General features: G+C 41.3%; 1 protein-coding gene across 4 annotated transcripts in view; it reads right to left on the minus strand.

Moving 5' to 3' along the window:
• TRIM44 (tripartite motif containing 44) overlaps positions 1 to 19,702 on the minus strand; it is a 110,153-nt gene extending 90,451 nt beyond the window's left edge. Inside the window, exon 1 of one of the 4 annotated variants that reach the window (XR_008421160.1) lies at positions 18,669 to 19,699. Coding sequence is in view for 2 of the 4 variants with exons in the window: in XM_019470117.2 (XP_019325662.1) it covers positions 18,669 to 19,337 (669 nt within the window). In the remaining 2 variants the exon portion in view is untranslated. Of the gene's footprint in view, positions 1 to 18,668 lie in introns of all 4 variants that reach the window. The other 3 variants (XR_002086062.2, XM_019470117.2, XM_019470118.2) reach the window with 3 other exon arrangements.
• Between the last annotated feature and the right edge of the window lie 244 nt (positions 19,703 to 19,946).

The raw sequence follows: 19,946 nt of genomic DNA on the forward strand, positions 1-19,946 counted from the left end.
CTTGAGTCCTGGATACTTGGGAGAGTAGTCACGAAGGGGATGGCGAAAGGAAGGGCCCTCTACAGCATGCTACGTAGGGTAGAAACACAGGGTTATCTAGGTCTGAGGTGGCATTTGAATTTGCATGTCCCCAAAGCATAGAGTAGTATGTTTTAGTTAATCATCTGTTTGCAAAAGGTAACCAGGATAGGAAACTATACCCTCATACTTCCCTACTGTGGGGGGAGAGAACTACTGCCTATGAAGCTGTGTTCTATTTGAGAAGTGGACCATAACAGTAAGAATAGGCAGGCTAATTCTAACCCTGTAGATATCTGGTTCCATAAATGGCCAGATTCTACTGTGTCACTCCTGTAGCAGGCATTTTGAGTGGCAAAGTGAGAGTCTCCTGATACTGCTCTCCTCCACCTCCATCCCACCCAATACCTTCCAAGAACACAGGAGTTCAATGTAAGCGTATCTTGTTTACACATCTCTCTCCTTCCCTGAAAGAATGTAGAACACAAAGAGACAATTGCTATGTTGTGACACCCAACTCTTAGAGTTTGATCCATCTGTGGAGATGTAACATCCTTCAGAAAAGTCAGCTCATAAGGGTGAGTCATAATAAAGCCAAAGAAAGGAAAAATGCCTTACACTGGAAGGTGTTCTTTACTCTCCAAAGCACTTTCATATGCTCTTTCATTGGCATTTCACAATAGACTTAAAAACTAGTATACTCACACTTCACAGCCAAGAAAATGGCTCGTGGAAATCAAATGAGGAACCCAAAAATCACACGGCTCATACACTTTGTCAATGGCATTTCACAGTGACACAGTAACTAAGAGGTGCTATGTTCTCACTTTAGAATGGTGAAAAAATGGTTCTGTGGAAGTCAAATGAATACCCAAATGATGCCCCCAAATCACAAAGCTAGTCAGTAGCAAAACCAGGATCAGAATGATTCAAATGAAAAAGATTGAGATATATACATGTATATATATATATATATATATATAGACACACATATACATATACATGTATATATATACATATATATACATATATATGTATATGTGTGTCTATATATATACATATATAACAAAAGAGATTGGTGTCAAGAATACATAAGAAAATACAAAAGGGATTCCTAAAAACAAGTAAAAGTCAAATATGCCCCAGAGAAATCCAAACATAGGATAAGAACATAACAGAAATGTAGAATGGCTAATAAACATCTGAAAAGATGTAAAAGATGCTCAAACTTCTTGCAATTAAGATATTTTTTATTCATCACATTGAAAAAAAGTTCTGGGGGTGCCTGGGTGGCTCAGTGGGTTAAGCGTCAGACTCTTGAGCTCAGCTCAGGTCATGATCTCGTGGTTCAGGAGTCAGGCCCACATCGGGCTTTGCACTGATGGCGCAGGGCCTGCTTGAGAGTCTGTTTTCTTCTCTCTGCTTCTTCTCTACGTGTGCACTTGCTCTCTCTCAAAATAAATAAATAAACTTAAAAAACTGATAATATGAAGCGATGAGGGGCTTTGGTGAAACTAGGAACTCTGCTATATACCTGGATTCAAGGCAAGACATAATGATTTTTTTTTTAAGAACCTTGCAAAAGGAAACATAGTATACCTATCATTTATTTAAAAACAAACAAAACTATTACTTTTTATGGGTGCTATGTATGTATGTAAAAGACCTGAAAGAAACGACTGCAGGTGCTGGTATTGCAGATAGTAGTAGGAAGGGTCTTACATTTAGCTAAACGTATTCCTATTGTCTATTTAAGATTTAGTATCCATAAAGGTGGGAGTGAGGGAGGGAGGATAGGCCTACAGCTTAAGTACCTCTCTACATGAGTTTGCTTAAATAAATACTAGGGCACTGTTCCCCTTATACTGCAAACATATGAATCAGCAGGTACTAGAGAGGTTTCTTTACCTGGTGTTCATGTAACGATTCCAGGGAGTTAGAAATCCCTAAAATTGTATGCAAAATTTGGAATGTACTGCACTTTTCTAGGGAAAGGGGCTTAGTTTTCCTCAGAGCACCAAAAAAGTTTAACTTTCCTAGTGCAAAGACAATTGCACAGAAAGAAAGAAGACCCAGGTTCTAGTCCTACTTCTGCTACTAACCACAGTGTGAGCCTGGGAAAGTCATTTTATATCTTTGGGTTTCTGTTTCTCAATATGTGAATAAAGAAAATGGACCAAATCAGAATCTACAAATTTGTAGCCTGCAGCCTACAGAATTTTTTTTTTTTTTTTTTTTTTTTACTGTTTAGAGTGTTGTCCCACATAGCATACTGGGAATTTTAAATTAGTTGCCAGCATTTAAAAATCAGGAGATAAGCTAGAATCGTGTTCTGTCGAGGACAAAACACAATTCTAGCTTCTTTGGAAAATCTAAAAGACCTGATTTATACTGGGCTTCCATTCTCATACAGCAGCAACCGGCTGAGTAAGGACCAGCTATCTGCCTTCTACCAGGCAAGCTCTCTCCAGTTTGCCATAGTCACCCTCATTGGCTTCTCTCATTTACATTACCTTCCTGGTCCTGCAGACATCTGAAGTGGCTGTCCCTGGAGGCAACACTGAAAAGTTCTCTACCTCTAAGGGTCCTCGTATTTGAACACCAAAAGTTGGGAGGTCTTTCTTCACAGGGGTTGAGAACACCTCATCAACACATGTCCATCCAGTCACCTCCAAAATAAAAAAATAATGTAGCTCATTCTAATGTAAATGTCCTTTGAAAAAGCTTAAGGGCAGAAACAAAGGTGGAATACGGTAGGTGAAAGCGGCATCAGAGCTCAAGAAGTATCTCTTGACTTTTGTCTCTTGACAAGAAGTATCTCTGTAGTTTTATGGGAGTTAGTCTAGTCTAATGCCAATAACCAGCTGGACACCAAAAGAACAATCTGTCAGTAGAAATGCAAATGTTAATCACTTAAACATCCTCAACTGGTTCCTAAGTATTGACTTCTGCATTACAAAAAAATCAGAAGATACCGAGTTCAGAAAGCACACTGGCTGGCTGTTTTGGTTTTTTTCCTATCCCACTGGCTTTGTGTTGGTAACATGCTTTAAAAAAAAAAAAAAAAAAAAAAAATCAACCCAACTTTGTTATTTTTACAAAAAGAGGTTTTTTGGGAAAAACAGTGGAAGAGGGCTAAAGACAGAATATACAACAAGTCCTCCTAAGGAGTCAAATCAGAAAGCAAAGCCTTGTCAAAAGGAAATGAAGCTGAGTTTTTGTATCACCACGCCATGCATAAAAATTCTTTACTGTCTTCAACATGACTTGATTTTCCAGCTCCAAGTCCACTCCTATGTTGGGCGACCACCTTCATACAGTTGCTCAGATCCAAAATCATTTCTTGGTCTAAGGAACCCACCACCAAGTCTTTCTAAACCTAACTCTAGAACATCTGCCGCCTCCAACTACTCTTCACCGTCCACACTACTCCTCGGGCCAAGCAGTAACACCGCCCCCGTTCTCGATACCCTACTGGCCGTTCTCCACACAGACACGGTGGTGAAACCGTAAGAACACAGGCCATGTTGCTCACACCCTTTCTTAAACAGTCTATGGCACTCAATCCTCATCATGGCCTACCTCATCAAGGTAATCAGACCTTATCTGTTACTATTGTTCCTTCATCCCCTACCCTTACTCATTTATTCTCCAGCCATCCTTTTTATCTTCCAGCAAGCTTATTCTGGCCTCGAGCCTCCTCACATTCTACTCCCTCCACATGAACCACTATGCCTCCAGATCTTCCCATCACTGGCTCTAACTCTACCCAAGTCACTACCCTCGAAAAACTCCTCAGATCCTTAAATAGCTTCCCTCTCATTCCCCATCCTGGTCAGTCTCCTCTCCTTCTCCTAGTTTCTTATTCACTGTATTTATCATTATTTGAAATACTATTTACTGTTGAACTTCCTCATGTCTGTTTTGCTCATACAATACGAGCTCCATGAGAGCAGGGACTTAGAACTACTTACTGTTAAATTCCCTGCTGTCCAAAAATACTCCACACCTGATTAAACGAATAGAGCAAAGAAAAAAATCATCATGCTACTAACTTTAAACACTACATAAAAATATCTCAATAAGTACTCTACCTCAAAGAACGGTGATAAAAATTAAATAAGATAACGTGGGAAGCTTATAGTAAGGAACTTAACACATACTAAGTTCTCAATAAGTTTTAGTTACTGTTGTTTGTTATTATTAATTGAATAACAACATACTGAGGGACTAGTAAGTACCAAGTACCAGACTCGAGAAGTGATAAATGGAAAAAAAATGACAAAATGATCTGTTATTAATCAAAATACTGTGTAAAATATCTAAGAGGAAAACTTCAGATAGAAGAGAAAGAACAGTTTTAGAATACTCAGAAAGTATTAAATGCTTTCATACAGAAGGTAAACATCAGAATGTGCTGGTACAACATTCAAGTTTAAATCTAAGTGGGAATAATTAAAACGTGGGAGTAGAGGCAACAGGAGGTGGTGGAAAGAACATGTACTTTGGTATCAGACCTGGATTCAAATGCTAGTCCTCCTACTTATTAGCTAGGTGACCTTCCGCAAAGCTCAAGCTCTTTGAGTATCAGTTTTTTCATCTGTAAAATGAGAACCATAATATAACTTATTGTGGGAGTTGTACCGAGATCAACTGAAATAATGAATGAAAAGCACCTGACCTAAAACCACTCAGTAACTATTATTATTATATTCTCATCTCCAGAAAGAGCCTCAAAATTCAACAGCAGACAAGAGTTTCTAGACCGCCTTAGTTTTATAACCTCAGCCAAAGATTAGCATTTTCATTCTTCGTGCACGTTAAGTCAGAGTCTACCACTCAACACAGGTTATACCCTACCAGGGTTCAGGCTGACCCAAAGAACAGAGAGGAGAGCAGAGGGGTGCCTACACTACCTCTCCCCCTATTTTCTAACCAGAAAGTAAAGGGTGTATTGCCTCTGCCTCCCCTCTGCTTCTATAAAAATTTCCCACAGTTCAGAATGTAAAACAGAATTTAAAGAGGACAACCAGCAAGACTTGTGAACCTAAAATTAGACCTACCAGCTGTGTTTTGGTTAGCTAGTGCATAAGGCACCAGCAGGACACTGAAACATACAGGAGCCTCTTCTCAAAGATAAGGTTTTCACCAGACTATCTTGCCACCAGAATAGAGCAGGCAGAAGGAGCAGAAGGAGCAGAAGGAGAGGAGGCTGAACACTTTTCACCCAAAGAAACTTGGTGTCCAGAACTTCTACTGCTGCCAGACTAATCGGTCTGGAATTGAACTCAGAACAGAACCTTAGATGGCTTTATAATGGTAATAAGAATAAGACCTACCAATTGCTGAGGGCTTATTATATTCCAGGCACTATGCTAGCCTCTCTACATGTATGATCTTTGTTTATTTTTCACTATAACCCAATAAGGAGAAACAATTAATAGCCCATGTTACAGACGAGGAAACCAAGACTCAGAGAGGCTGAATTATCCAACACGACACAGCTAATAAGTACTCAAACGCACAGACTGCAAAGCCAACTGATGCAAGACTGCTTGGCCCTTCATATTTATTGTCCCATTTTCCCTTAGTAACAGACCCCAGCTTTTAGCTGGACACAGCCTAGAGAAAACATCTCCCCTGCAACTAGATAAGGCCACAGGACTGAATTCTGGCCAGTGAAACATAAGCAGCAATGTATACAACTTCTAGAGGGTTTCCTTAAAATGGAGAGGCGTTCCCTTCTTCACCTTCCTGTGCCTGCTATCCTGGAACCTGGATGTGCTGGCTGGAACACCAGCAGTCAACTTGGTCCATGACAATGACTACACCCTAAAAGTAGCAGAGCAGAGCTAGAAACAACCTAGATTCCTAATAACTTCACAGTTTCTCCATACTAGCCTTAGACTGCTTACATCCACATCCCTTTCACACAGGGAGAAATAAACATCTATCTTTTATTTTGGATTTTGCTATTATTTGGGATTCTTCCAAATTATTTCATTATTTTAGATGCAGCTGAATTAATGGAAACACTGATATACTAAATCATGCAATACTGTCTCTTTCAGTTTTTCATTGACACCCTAGGACTAGATATTTCATATCACATATTTACCAAATATTATATGTACATCTACTACTCAACAGGCACTGTGCTAGGTACTGGGAACACAAAGATAAATAACATAGAAGAGTGGCCCTAGAAGAGTTTATAACCCACATTAGACATGAAAAGATATAACACTGATACAGTACGGTATTTAATACCACAGTAAATATGCATAGGCTGTTGCTATGGGAACATAGAGAAGGGGTACCTAACAGTATCTAGTCTGTATTAGTCTGTATCTAGTCTAGTAAAATCCTATCCATCCTTTCCACCTCGAATACCACTTCTGCCAAGAAATCTTTCCTAATTCCATGCTTACAGATGAAGTTAATTTCTCTTTTCTTTGAACCCCCATAGCATACTATTTGTACCTCTCCTCTAACATTTACACACAAACAAGCACATGAAGACTATCTCTCCTACTAGACTATAAGCTTCCTAATGTCAAAAACTTGTCTTTATTCTCAATATACATCATACAGCTCACCAAAATGACTCAAAAATTACTCAGATAAATAAGATTAACTTAAAAATACCAGTCTTTAACAATAAGCTAACTATATGCTGTAGTTTGTACACATTAAAATGAATGTCTTCTTTAATCTTTTACTGAAGTTAAAGGGTTACCCTGCTACCTGATCAAAAACTAAACACATCTGAACTAAGTTTAGCACATAATGAAATGTTGAATAAGAATATGGTTATTTGGCCTACATTATGGAGAGAGCTTTAGCATATTTGAAGAATTTTGTTTTTTTCATTCTTGATTTATTTTGTGACATCTAAAAAGGGTATCAATATTGGTATTTTTTTTCTTTGATGCCATGTTGGCTTGATCCTGATCATAGTGATACACACACACACACACACACACACACACACACCCAAAACAAAACACACATACAAGGGATTTAAGTCTCCTAGGGCCACAGTTCTGTTTCTTCCCCCATTCTCATCTCTACCCCACATATCAGGACTGAAGCTTTCATTTCACCTATTCCTTGTATATATTCTTTCCCCTCTTCTGAGAGGTCCGTGAGCATCTGTGCTTCTTCCTGTCACATACGTTTAGACTCTGGCTCTGGATATTAAAATAACCAACAGGGACAGGAATGTGAAACTGAGCTGGTCATCTCAGGCTGAACTGTTATTTCAAGCAGAAGACACAATGAGCACTGACACAGATCCACCTCTGGCTTCTCAGTCCTGGGTCGGACGCAAGGGAAGAGAAGAAGTGGGTGCACTAGTGAATAGGCAGGGCGACTTCCATGCTACAGGCTGTAGTTAAGAGAAGCTGGTGCCACAGGCACACAGTCCTTAATTCTCAGAGGGGTTTAAGAATTATAAGACTACTGCATCAGCAACCTTACCCTGAAAAGCAATAATCTAAAAATATAAAATGCCCATTAACCCACTCTATTTTGTTTTCTGGTTTTGTTTGTAAAGTTTATTTATTTATTTTGAGAGAAAGAGAGGGAGAATCCCAAGCAGGCTCTGCACTGAAAGTGCAGACGCGGGGCTCGATCCCACGAACCATGAGCTCGTGATCTGAGCCAAGATCAAGTCAGACACTCAACCAACTGAGCCACCCAAACACCCCAACCCATTCTATTTTGACTGAAAGGTCAGGGAAGAGAAAAAAAGGGCACTGGATTCTTGGGAGAAAGAAAAGGAGAAGCCTGGACCTTTTCTGTGAAGAGTCAGCTGTTAAGACTCCTGGCTAAGCTCGCTCACTTTCCAACTGTAGGACTCTGAGCAAGTTATATGAACTCTCTATGACTAAGTTTCACTTTTCTTTAAAATAGAGATAATAATGTACCTCCAGGGTTGTTACAAGGATCAATTTAATATATATATAAAGAGCTTAGAACAGTGCCTGGCACCTATTATATAACTACCAGCTATTAATCCATTCTGTCTCCCAGACACCAACAGTGATAAGTCATCTTGATAGTCTGTACCCTTAATTCTGCGGTCTTCCTTCCCAAAACTACTAACTCCAGTCTAATCATGAGACGAACACAAGACAAATCCGAATAAAGGACATTCTACAAAATACCTGACCATTCCCAGAGATCTTGATTTGATTTAACTGGCTGGGATAGAGCCAATCCAGGTATTTTCTAAACAATCACCTCCACAGATGATTCAGAAACGTGGCACCGAGGTAAGGAACACACTGTTTACTTTGTTGACCTCACCTTCTACTCCTCTTTCACTCCACTCTACTTCATAATGACCTTTTGTTGTCCCTCCAATACCCCAAGTTCACCTCAACCTTGGAACCTTTGCATTCACCATTCCTTCTACCTTAACCACTCTTCTCCCGGAATTTTTTTTAATTTTTATATTACAAGGTATAATTTTCATTCCTTCATGCACAAAAAGTCCATTTCTTTAACAGGACACACTGAGATGGCTTTTTCCCTGCATTTAACCCCGCAGAAGCCCTCCAGGCTCTCTTTAATGAAGCACTGCCTTAGGGGATGTTGAATCCCCTAATAAAGTGTTGTAAAAGGGATCCCCATCAGCTCATACTCCCTCCATAGGGTAATATTTTCTCTGTGCTAACAGAACATTACAACTGCTAGAATAATGTTATTCTTCTTACTTCAAGAGTCAACTATCCCTTTATGAAAATTTATATGAACCAAAGCAATCATATCTGCCACGAATCACTGAACTTTGCAAAAGCAGTACTCAATTGGTAACACAACAGAAGAGTTTCCCTAGATCTCATAAATTCAGGTCTCTGCCCAAATGTCATATGCCCACAGATGCCTTCCATGACTACCTCATCAAAATATAACCCTCTGCTGCCATGCCACTCACTCTTTGACTACTATGACTTGACAAAGATTTCATACTACATACTACCATCCAAAATTACCTCTCTTTCTCCCCAGCTAGAGAGTAAAGTCCATGAAAGCTGGGGCCCTGTCAGTCCTCTTCACTGCAGAACTCCAAGACTTATTACAGGGTCAGAAAGTACATTTTGGAGGACAGACTCATATAGGGAATCCCAGAACTACAGGCCTCTCACAAACTTTTCACAGAACGAACCACTGGGGTGGAACTGGTAGGAAGCCATTCTCTTTACCTTAATCTTAGTTTGTCTTATTCTAAACAAATAAATAAGACACTGAACCACTACACAGCTAATGCTTCATGGTTTTATTAGAAGTTAGCCCAAGGGTGCCTGGGTGGCTCAGTCGGTTAAGCATCCGACTTCAGCTCAGGTCATAATCTCGTGATTTGTGAGTTCAAGCCCCACGACAGGCTTTGTGCTGACGGCTCAGAGCCTGGAGCCTGCTTCAGATTCTGTCTCCCTCTCTCTTTGCCCCCCCCCCCCCCCCGCCCGCTCGTGTGCATGCACTCTCTCTCTTTCTTTCTCAAAAATAAACATCAAGAGGCGCCTGGGTGGCTCAGTCCGTTAAGCATCTGGCTTCAGCCCAGGTCATGACCTCAGGGTTTGTGAGTTCAAGCCCTGCATCAGGCTCTGTGCTAACAGCTCGGAGCCTGAAGCCTGCTTCAGATTCTGTGTCTCCTCCTCTCTCTCTGTCCCTCCCATGCTCATGTTCTGTCTCTCAATAATAAATAAATGTAGGTATAAATAAATAAATAAATAAAATATTAAAAATTAAAAAAAAAGATACCCCAAATCTTTCAGAGAATTAAAAATAATATAAACAGGTCTGTTTCAGCAGACCTTCAAGCTTCTGCCTCCCTACCAGAGCTGCTTCTTATGAGCTGACTGAAGAGCCGGAGTCATGGACCATTATAGGATGTAGCAGTGACCTACCTCCAACTCCAGGCCTTCCAGAGCCACAGCTGTTCTGAGCATATGCGTATATCCTTCTAACCTTCCACTACTAGTGCCCCTTCACCAGCTCTTCTCTGCAGTTGTTCCCAATGTCACTTAACCCAACATTCTTCTCCCCAAATACCCATCTTAAAGACACACTCGAGGGCAGAGGGTGTGGCTTCAAATCCTTTGATCTATCCATAATAAAGCCATGTTAAGAATTCTACAGATGCTCATAAGCACTTGCTGAACTCTGCACCACTTGTCTCAGCCATTTTATAACTTACCTTTTCCTCAGTGATCCTCGAGTGAGCTAGACATGTACTGTTCAAGTCACAGGACATAACCCATTAATGTGCAATACGATCAACTTAGTGGGAGAATCCAGACCTTTTTTGAACAGAACAAAAACAGAAAACATCCTATCTGGTAAGCCATACATGTTCCATTTGAGTTAGTTAAAGGAGTGTGTATGTGCGTGTGTCTAAGCAAGATTACAGTATAAAGCACACTTCCCCTACTGTAAGTTGTGTTCAATTTTTTAAACTACTGGTCTAGAATTCTGAGTATATCTAATTGCACTTCTTTGTTTAACAAAAATGATTCATTAACGCAGCTATGAATGCAAATCCCCTTGACAATATAAGAATTTTCATGTGACGAAATCCATAAGCCAGATCAAGTTCCTTTGTCAGACCCAATGACCCATTTTCAGGGCCAGAAATTACGGTTAAGAAAAACCTGCGTATCTGGACGAGAGGTTATGACCCAGATGAGAGATCATAATTTGGGCTGTGTAACTATATTTCTATGATAAAGCTGGAACACATGTTCAATTCAAATTTGGACCCACAAAATTCTTTGAAGACAGAATCCTCTGGATCCAAATGGAAATAAATACAGCATAGGAGAAAAGGCAAGACTTTAAAAATCACTTCAGGGACTAGGTGTTAATCTTGTCCCTTCAAAGTGTTCACTTTAGTTCTTTTGGCCTAGCCTTCCAATAACCTCTCCTCAGTCCCCTCTTGCTTGACAACCGCCTTGGTTCTCTGTCTATTCTTAAGTTTGCTTTCCTCTAAGTGTCAGCAACCCTTGGCAACAATTTGGCCTTCTACCACCAACACCAGATACTCACAGCCTGGCTAGGCATGAAGCTACCAAAACATATATTATACAAACTCCTCTCAACTCAGAACGTATATTTCACTACATTCCTTATATTAATAATAAAAATAGCAGCTAACATTTGCTGAGAACTTACAATGAGTTAAGCATTGTTAAAGTGTCTTATCACAAGCTAAACCATTTTATTCACATCAAAATCATTTTATTTTTAAAAATGTTTTAATGTTTATTTATTTCTGAGAGAGAGACAGAGTGTAAGCGGGGGAGGGGCAAAGAGAGAGGGAGACACAGAATCCCAAGCAGGCTCCGGGCTCTGAGCTGTCAGCACACGGGGCTCGAGCTCACGGACTGCAAGATCATGATGTGAGCTGAAGTCAGACGCTTAACCGACTGAGCCATCCAGGTGCCCCCAAATCCTATTTTACTTTATTTCATAACTTTATACCCATTTTAGAGATACAGAAGTGTAGCCAAACAGCTTGCCCAATGTCAAAAAGCAAGCAGCAAAGCTAATTTCTGTCCCTCTCTAATCCTGCACTGTTTTATATTTTTCTTTACAACACTTATTACATGTATATTTGCTTATCTGTTTTTCTCTATTTTCTTAGCTGCAACAGATATAGGGGCTTTTTCCACTGCTCACTGCTATATCCCCAATACTTAGAAAGCACCTATCCTTGGCCTATACTCCATAAATACTCGCTGAATGAATGAATGCAGTGGAACATGGATCCTGTTCTCTCACCATCATCATGCAGTGCTACTTTTATAATATTTTTTTAATGTTTATTTTTGACAGAGGGAGACAAAGAGAGAGAGAGACAGAGACAGAGCATGAGTGGGGGAGGGGCAGAAAGCGAGGGAGACACAGAATTTCAAGCAGGCTCCAGGCTCCTAGCTGTCTGCACAGAGCCCGACACGGGGCTCGAACTCACGGACCGTGAGATCATGACCTGAGCCGAAGTCAGACGCTCAACCGGCTGAGCCACCCAGGCACCCCATGCTGTGCTACTTAAAAAAAAAAAAAAAGTTTTTTTTAATCTTTATTCTTGAGAGAGAGAGAGAGAGAGAGAGAGAGTGAGTGAGTGTGTGAGTGGGGGAGGGGCAGAGACAGAGGGAAACATAGAATCCAAAACAGGCTCCAGGCTCTGAGCTGTCAGCACAAAGCCCGATGTGGGGCTGGAACTCAGGAACTGAGAGATCGTGACCTGAGCCGAAGTTGGTCGGTCACTTAACCAACTGAGCCACCCAGGTACCCCCATGCTATGCTACTTTTAATATTCCAAGAGCCTTACTCTCTCCCAATAAGCAAATGTACATTGGCCTCAAAACATCTGAAACCAGAGTGAACTGAAACTAAAGCTGTAACTAAGCTCTGATCAAGCTCAAATATTTACTGGATCAAAATAATTAGCCCTCATCCTAGCTGCCTAGTAGAATAAATAGCATACACCCCTTCTGAGGGACAAAAAGAAAATACTACTGTCCCCAGTTCTTTTAAACACAATATCTAGTATTAGATGAAAAATCATGAGACATGAGAAGAATTATGAAAATGTGACATAAAATCAGACCCCAAAAGATCTTTTACAAGATCTTTTAAAAATAAACAAATAAGCATTCTAGAGTTGAAAAACACATTATAAACTAAGAATTTAACAAATGGGGGCGCCTGGGTGGTCAGTCGGTTAAACGTCCAGCTTCAGCTCAGGTCGTGATCTCGTTGTTCGTGAGTTCAAGCCCCGCGTCGGGCTCTGTGCTGACAGCTCAGAGCCTGAAGCCTGCTTCGGATTCTGTGTCTCCCCCTTTCTCTCCCCCTCCCCTGCTCATGCTCTGTCTCTCTCTATCTCTCAAGAATAAATTTAAAAAATATTTTAAAAGAAGAATTTAACAAATGATATACGACGGAGTATATGTACCTGTAAATAAATAAACAGATTTATCTATTATTTCCCAGACATACTAAGTAAAAAAGCAAAGCAAAAGAGATAATTTATATCCTCCAAAACCCAATTAATTCCAGTTTCACCATGTGAAAAACATCAAACAAATCCAAACTAAGAGACATTGCACAAAACACCGGACTAGCACTCCTCAAAACTATCAAGGTCATCAAAAGCAAAAAATGTAATGTGACCACAGGATCCTGGTACAAAAGTCATTAAAGGAAAAACTGGTGGAACTGTAATAATGTCCATAGTTTAGTTAGCAATACTCCAACGTTAACATAAGAAGAGTACAGGAAGGAGCTCTTGTTTTTTGTTTTATTTATTTTGAAAGACACAGAGACAGTGTGAGTGGGGGAGAGACAGACAGAGGGGGAAAAAGAGAATTCCAAGCAGGTTCTGTGCTGCCAGCACAGAGCCCGACCCAGGGCTTGAACCCATGAGATCATGACCTGAGCCAAATCCAGGAGTCCGATGCTTAACTGACTGAGCTACCCAGGTGTCCCTGGGAAGCAGCTCTTGATCTGAGCACATTCACTGATCCGAAATAAAATGGGTTGTACATTTGACTGGGGGTGCAAAGTGAGGAGAAGGTAAGAGAAAGCAAAGTTGATGACATGCTCAGAGTGAGATTTTTTTTTATTTTTATTTTTTAAAGTAATCTCTATACCAACGTAGGGCTCAAACTCATGACCTTGAGATTAAGAGTCAGATGCTCTACCAACTGAGCCAGCCAGGTTTCCCCCAGAGTAAGACATTTAAAAGAGACCCTATCCACATAGACCTGAGATGCTTTCACAACTGCCAAAGAGTAAAATCCTAGAGTAAAGACAAACTGAAGTAAACCTTTCACTATCTCACCCTCCAAAGGGGACTGTGGGAGTGTTGCCTTGGAGCTGAACAAAAGGGGGTGAGGAGCTGTGGGAATGGATGAAAGTAGAATCTTTAAGAAGTTGTAAACGTGGGCAGGTACCTCCTAAAAATTTGGTCCAGGAAATCTCAAGCAATTAATTTAGTTTAAGGGGGTTCTAAACAAATTGTACCCTCAGGCCTTTGCACAAGCAAATTCAAATCCTCTTTCGAAGAATATAGCTTCATGCCGAAGAATACAGCTTCGTGCCAAGGCTTGGGAAATCGCCACAAATAATTTTTCAAAGGCATTGAGAAGCTATGCAGGCATAACAAAGCACAAAAGGAAATAAACATGAAAAACACCATCAAAGTGTTCACATACTGGATCCACAAAGTCTTCACATACTAGAATAATCAAAAACAGATTATGACCAACATATTCACTGTTCTCAAAGGAATAAAGAGAATAGTTACAATATGAAGAAAGACAATAAGAGCATATGATTCACAAATTTATATTAATACATTTAAAAAGTGAGACAAAATGGACAAACTTATGGTAAAATGTAACTTTTCAAAACTGACCTGAGGAAAAACAGACAACTTGTACAGACCTATTATCATTAAAGAAATTGAATCCATAATCAAAAATACCATAGAAAGGGGGCATCTTGGGTGGCTCAGTTGGTTAGGTGTCTGACTTCAGCTCAGGTCATGATCTGACAGTTCATGGATTTGAGCCCTGTGTCAGGCTCTGTGCTGACAACTCGTGAAGCCAACATAACTTTGATTGCAAAATCTCATAAGGACAGTACAAAAAAAAAATTTATAAGCTAATTTCTCCCATAAATATGTGAAAAAATCCAGATAAATTATTAATTAGCCAAATTTAAAAACATAAAGATATTTCATCATGACCAAGTTGTGTTTCTCCCACAAATGCAACGTTGCTTTAATTGTAAAATATAATAATAATGACATGAAGGGATGGAAATAAGACCATATATATGCACACCCCTGTGTTTTTGTGTACAAATACAAGAACTTTTGAAAACTTAGCAAGAAACTAATAGAAGTGGTTACCAATAGTCATGGGCGGGGGGGGCACCACATGAAAGGTACAAGGGTGAACAAGAGACTTTTGAGACATGTGAACATATTATTTTTAAATTTAATTGAAAAAATCAATTCATATAATTCACCACATCAACATAGTAAAAAAGTAAAATCACATGAACATCCCAATAGATGCAAGAAAACCATTCAAAATTCAGTATCCATTCAATATTAAGAAAAATTTTTAAACTAGGATTAAAAAGGAACTTTCTTGGGGCACATGGGTAGCTCAGTCGGTTGGGCGGCCGACTTCAGCTCAGGTCATGATCTCGCAGTCTGTGGGTTCAAGCCCCGCATCGGGCTCTCAGAGCCTGGAGCCTGCTTCCAATTCTGTGTCTCCCTCTCACTCTGCCCCTCCCCTGCTTGTTCTCTGTCTCTTTCTCAAATAATAAACATTAAAAAAAAAAAGGAAAATTTTTTAATCTGATGAAATATATCTGTGATATATAATATATAAATATATTACCACACTTATTTGTGAATGTTGTAAATTATTCATCAATTAGAACAAGACCACAATACCCACTATTACTTACATTCAACATTATATTGGAAGTCCTATCTGAAGCAATAGGCAAGAAAAAACACATATAAGGATTGGAAAGAAACAAAAAGTGTCTCTCTTTGCAAATAATAAGGTCATGTATGTAGAATAAATCTACACTTTATTAGAATATTTAAGAGATTTAACAGACATTTTAACACAAAAATCAATACATAAAAGTTAATCATACTCCTATATACAATTAGAAAACAAGTTTTGGGGGCACCTCAGTTGGTTAAGCATCCAAATTCGGCTCAGGTCAGGATCTCACAGTTTGTGAGTTCCAGCCCCGTGTAGGGCTCTGTGCTGACAGCTCGGGAGCCTAGAGCCTGCTTTGTTCTATGTGTGCGTGCGTGCGTGCGTGTGTCTGCCCCTCCTCCTGTCATGCTCTGTCTCTCTCTCTCAGAAGTAAATAAACATTTTTAAAAATTTAATTTTTTTACAATACTATAAAGTTTTAAGTGTCCAGGAATAAATTTCACAACGAGGTACAAGATCTTTCAGAAAAAAAAAAAACTATAAAACTTTATCATGAAGCAATTTAGACCAAAATAAACATACCAGAAGACTTTATCTTGTAATGATGTTAATTCTTCATATATTGCTTTATACACTAAATGCAATACAAAAAATGTCCTGCAGGCTTTTTTGGATTCTTTTGATTCTTTTTTGGATTTCTTTTGATTCTAAGAAATATAAAAGGCCAAGACTGGCTGAGATACCCATCTAGAAGAACAAAGTGGAAGGACTTGCTCTAACAGATATTAAGTCTTGTTACAAAGCTATGATAACTAAGAAAACATGTTTTTCACACAGGGATACACTAACAGATCAATGGTACAGAATAGAAGACCCAAGAAACACATTCACACACATATAGGCAGGTAGTATAGCAAATCCGTGTAGAAAAGGCAGACTTTTCAATAAATGTTGCTAGAGCAATTGGCTACCTGTATAGAGAAAAAATGAAATGGAGTCCTTACTTCCGCCACACAGAAACCAATACTAAGTGAAATAAAACACAAAAGCACTAACAATAAAAGCAATTATTGATAAATTCTACATTAAAATGAATTTCTACCCAAGACATAATTTAAAAAACAGAGAAGATATTTGCAACCCATATAAACAAAGAAGTCAAAGAAATATATGAATACGCCTATAAGTTAATGAGAAAAAGACAACCTAATAGAAATATGAACAAAAAAACTGAAAGGGTATTTCACCAAAGGAGAAATACAAAAGATACACAAAGTCCTCAGTAACTAGAGGAATACAAATTTATTTTTTTTATTATTTTTTTTTAATGTTTATTTAGAGACAGAGAGAGACAGAGCATGAGCAGGGAAGGGGCAGAGAGAGAGGGAGACACAGAATGTGAAGCAGGCTCCAGGCTCCGAGCTGTCAGCACAGAGCCCGACGCGGGGCTCGAACTCACGAACTGTGAGATCATGACCTGAGCTGAAGTCGGATGCTTAACCGACTGAGCCACCCAGGCGCCCCGAGGAATACAAATTTAAACCACAAGAAGATACTATCACATATCCACAAAATTGACAAAAATTTTAAATTCTATAATAGTAAGTCCTAAAGATACAGAACAACAGGAATTTTCACATATTCTCCCTGGCAATGTAAATTGGTACAACCACTTTAGAAAATAATTGGCAACATCTGGTATTATTTAAGATATGCACAGTCTGTGACCAGACAATCTAACTCCTAGGTTTATATTCCATTTAAGTATATGCAGATATGCACCAGGAGATTTGAACAAGAATGTCCATACCAACATTGTTTACGATAGGCAGAAACTCCAGAATTTCTAAGTCAAATTTCCATCACTGACAGAACAGGTAACTTGTGGCACAGTCATAAAATGGAATTCTACACAACAATGGAAACGAACAAACCACAGCCACCCACGGGACAAATCTCAGAAACACAATGTTGAAAAAATGAAGCATAACTCAAAAGAATGCACAATAACGATATATCAATTGTGTCAAGTTCAAGTAAGTTTAAGAATGTGTGGACAGATGGATGGATGGATGGATGGATGGATGCATGGATAGATAAGCAAGGAAATACCACCTCAGAAGTTGGATAATGGTTACTGGGAATGGGAACTGGTTATAATTGGAAAGGACACTGGGCTTCAATATTGCTACTAATATTCTATGTCTTAATCTGGATAGAGGTCACATCAGAATTTGCTCTATAATGACTTGTTAGACTGTGCACGTTTTCACACACTGCATATTTTACAATAAAAAAGGGAAAATCTCAATAAAAGAGATACTCATTAACCAAGTATTTGTTATTCCATTGCCTGCAATTGCAAGGTTGCTTAAGGAAACCAGTCATCATAATATGACAACATTCACTAATAACTTGATCATTCGGTTTCCTCCCTAGTTAACTCCAGCGATTTCTCTCACTGGCTGTAAATAACCACAATATAAATAAAAGGCAAATCACTTGCAAATCCATTCGCCCAGCAAATATTGATTAATGTCTACTACTTTCCAAACACGTCCAGGGGACTAGCAAGGTCCAAAATAGAAGGCCCTGCCCTCCCATCAAGACGGAGCACACAGGGACTCCCACTTGCATTCCAAGTTTGCCTCCAACCTCTCATCTTCCTTTCCAAATAAGTATCACACATGAAGAACCTAAAAGAAACTCAGGGTGCGTATGACCTTAATAGGATACCACCATCTCCGACGGTCTCCTCACTACAGAGGAACTACCTGGACTCATCTGGCCAAACCACAGCTTCCCGTGTTTTCAAGCAGGCAAAGAGACTGACTTACCAAGTCAAGGCACTATGCTCAACAGGGTGATGTTGTGGGAACTGGCTTACACGGAGTCAAAACTCCCAAGGAATGCTTCACCTGGGATCCAGGGACCAGTGGCTTGCAATTTTCCAGAGAAAAGTGTACACTAAGCTTTGTGTGTACATATATCTCCCTTGGGTCAGAGTCCAGAACTTTCATCTGATTCTCAAAGGAGTTCAACCAAAAAGGGGGAATACGCACTGCTCCCAACAAGTTGCATAGACTGGCTTTTTAGGGTTACGGTGAAAGCGAACGTTGACACCCAGGTGTCCTGACCTCTAGACCTATGCTCTCAACTCCCAATACTTACTCTTAGTTCCTCGAAGGCTTCATCTAGGGTGGAGAGCTGGTGGCCCTGGTGAGTCCCAATGACCGGACACAGGACACAGATAAGCTGCTTATCTTCCTGGCAATAGGTGCTCAAATCGAGCCCATGGTCCGGACACTTCCTCTTGGCCACTCTCTCCGCTTCCATTTCTATTTCTGGGTCAAATTCGCTTTCTGCCTCCGTTTCTCCCTCGGCCTCAGATTCTCCTTCTTGGTTGTCTTCCTCTGCTTCGCTCTCTTGCTCATCCTCCATCTCTTCCTCACTGTCGTCTTCACTGTCTTCATCGCTCTCATCCTCACTCTCTTCCTCCGTCTCGCTCTCTTCTTCGGATTCACTGTCTTCCTCGGACTCGCTCTCCTCCCCCACCTCGCTCTCTACATCCCTCTCATTCTCCACCTTGGCCTGGGCATCTTCCTTCGCGTCGCCCTGCGCGGGGGCGTCCGCGGTCCAGGCCGGGGCGGCGCCGTGGACGTACTGGGCCAGGTGGTGGCTGGGGAACTTCTGCCTGTGCGCCTCGGCGTGGCGGTGGCAGTAGCAGAAGGCGCACTCTCGGCACACTTCCTCGGCCCCGGGGGCCTCGTCTGGCTCGCACTCGTCACACGTGCCGTCGTGCGGCAGCTCCTCGAAGGCCGCGCCCACTCCGGAGGCCATGTGGCTGCGGTGACGCGGCCCAGGCCGCTGGGCCTCCGAGCTCGCCGCGGGGCCTCCTCCCGTCCTCCTCCCCGCAGGGGTCCCGTCCCAGGAACTGGCCGCGCCGGGTCTCGGGACAGGCCTGGGGCCGCGGCGCCACCGCCGCCCGCTCGCGCCAGGCGTAGGAGCGAGGGGCCTTCCCGCCGGCTCCGCCGCTCGGCGCCCGCTGCGCTTCCTCCCGCGGCGCGGGTACTTCCGGCGCGGCGGCCCCGCGCCCCCGTCGGCCCCCGCGCCGCGCGCCTTCCTGCCTCGCGCAGCCCGGGGCGAGATCGCCGCGCCGCCAGCCCCGCCGCCCCGGTTCTGCTTTCCCTTTCCCTGTCAGCGGTCTCTTTTCACTTCCTGAGTCATTTAAAGTGGCAAGGGCCCTTTTCCGCGTTCTATGGGGGGAGCTCGGCAGCCCCGGATGGAGGGGGAGGATGGAGGAGGTCTCCCGCTCACTCCCGAGGCGGGAATCGGGCCCCGCCTCCCAGGGTCCCTCCCTGTAGGTGTCAACCTGACTTTTCAAGGCCGCTAGGCAAGTGTAAGTGGGTATTGACTGCAGTCTCTGTCCTTCCAGTTGGTCGCCGCCCG

This window comes from Panthera pardus, unplaced genomic scaffold (genome assembly GCF_024362965.1).
Source record: "Panthera pardus isolate Hobbes unplaced genomic scaffold, ASM2436296v1 HiC_scaffold_12, whole genome shotgun sequence".
Classification (NCBI taxonomy): domain Eukaryota; kingdom Metazoa; phylum Chordata; class Mammalia; order Carnivora; family Felidae; genus Panthera; species Panthera pardus.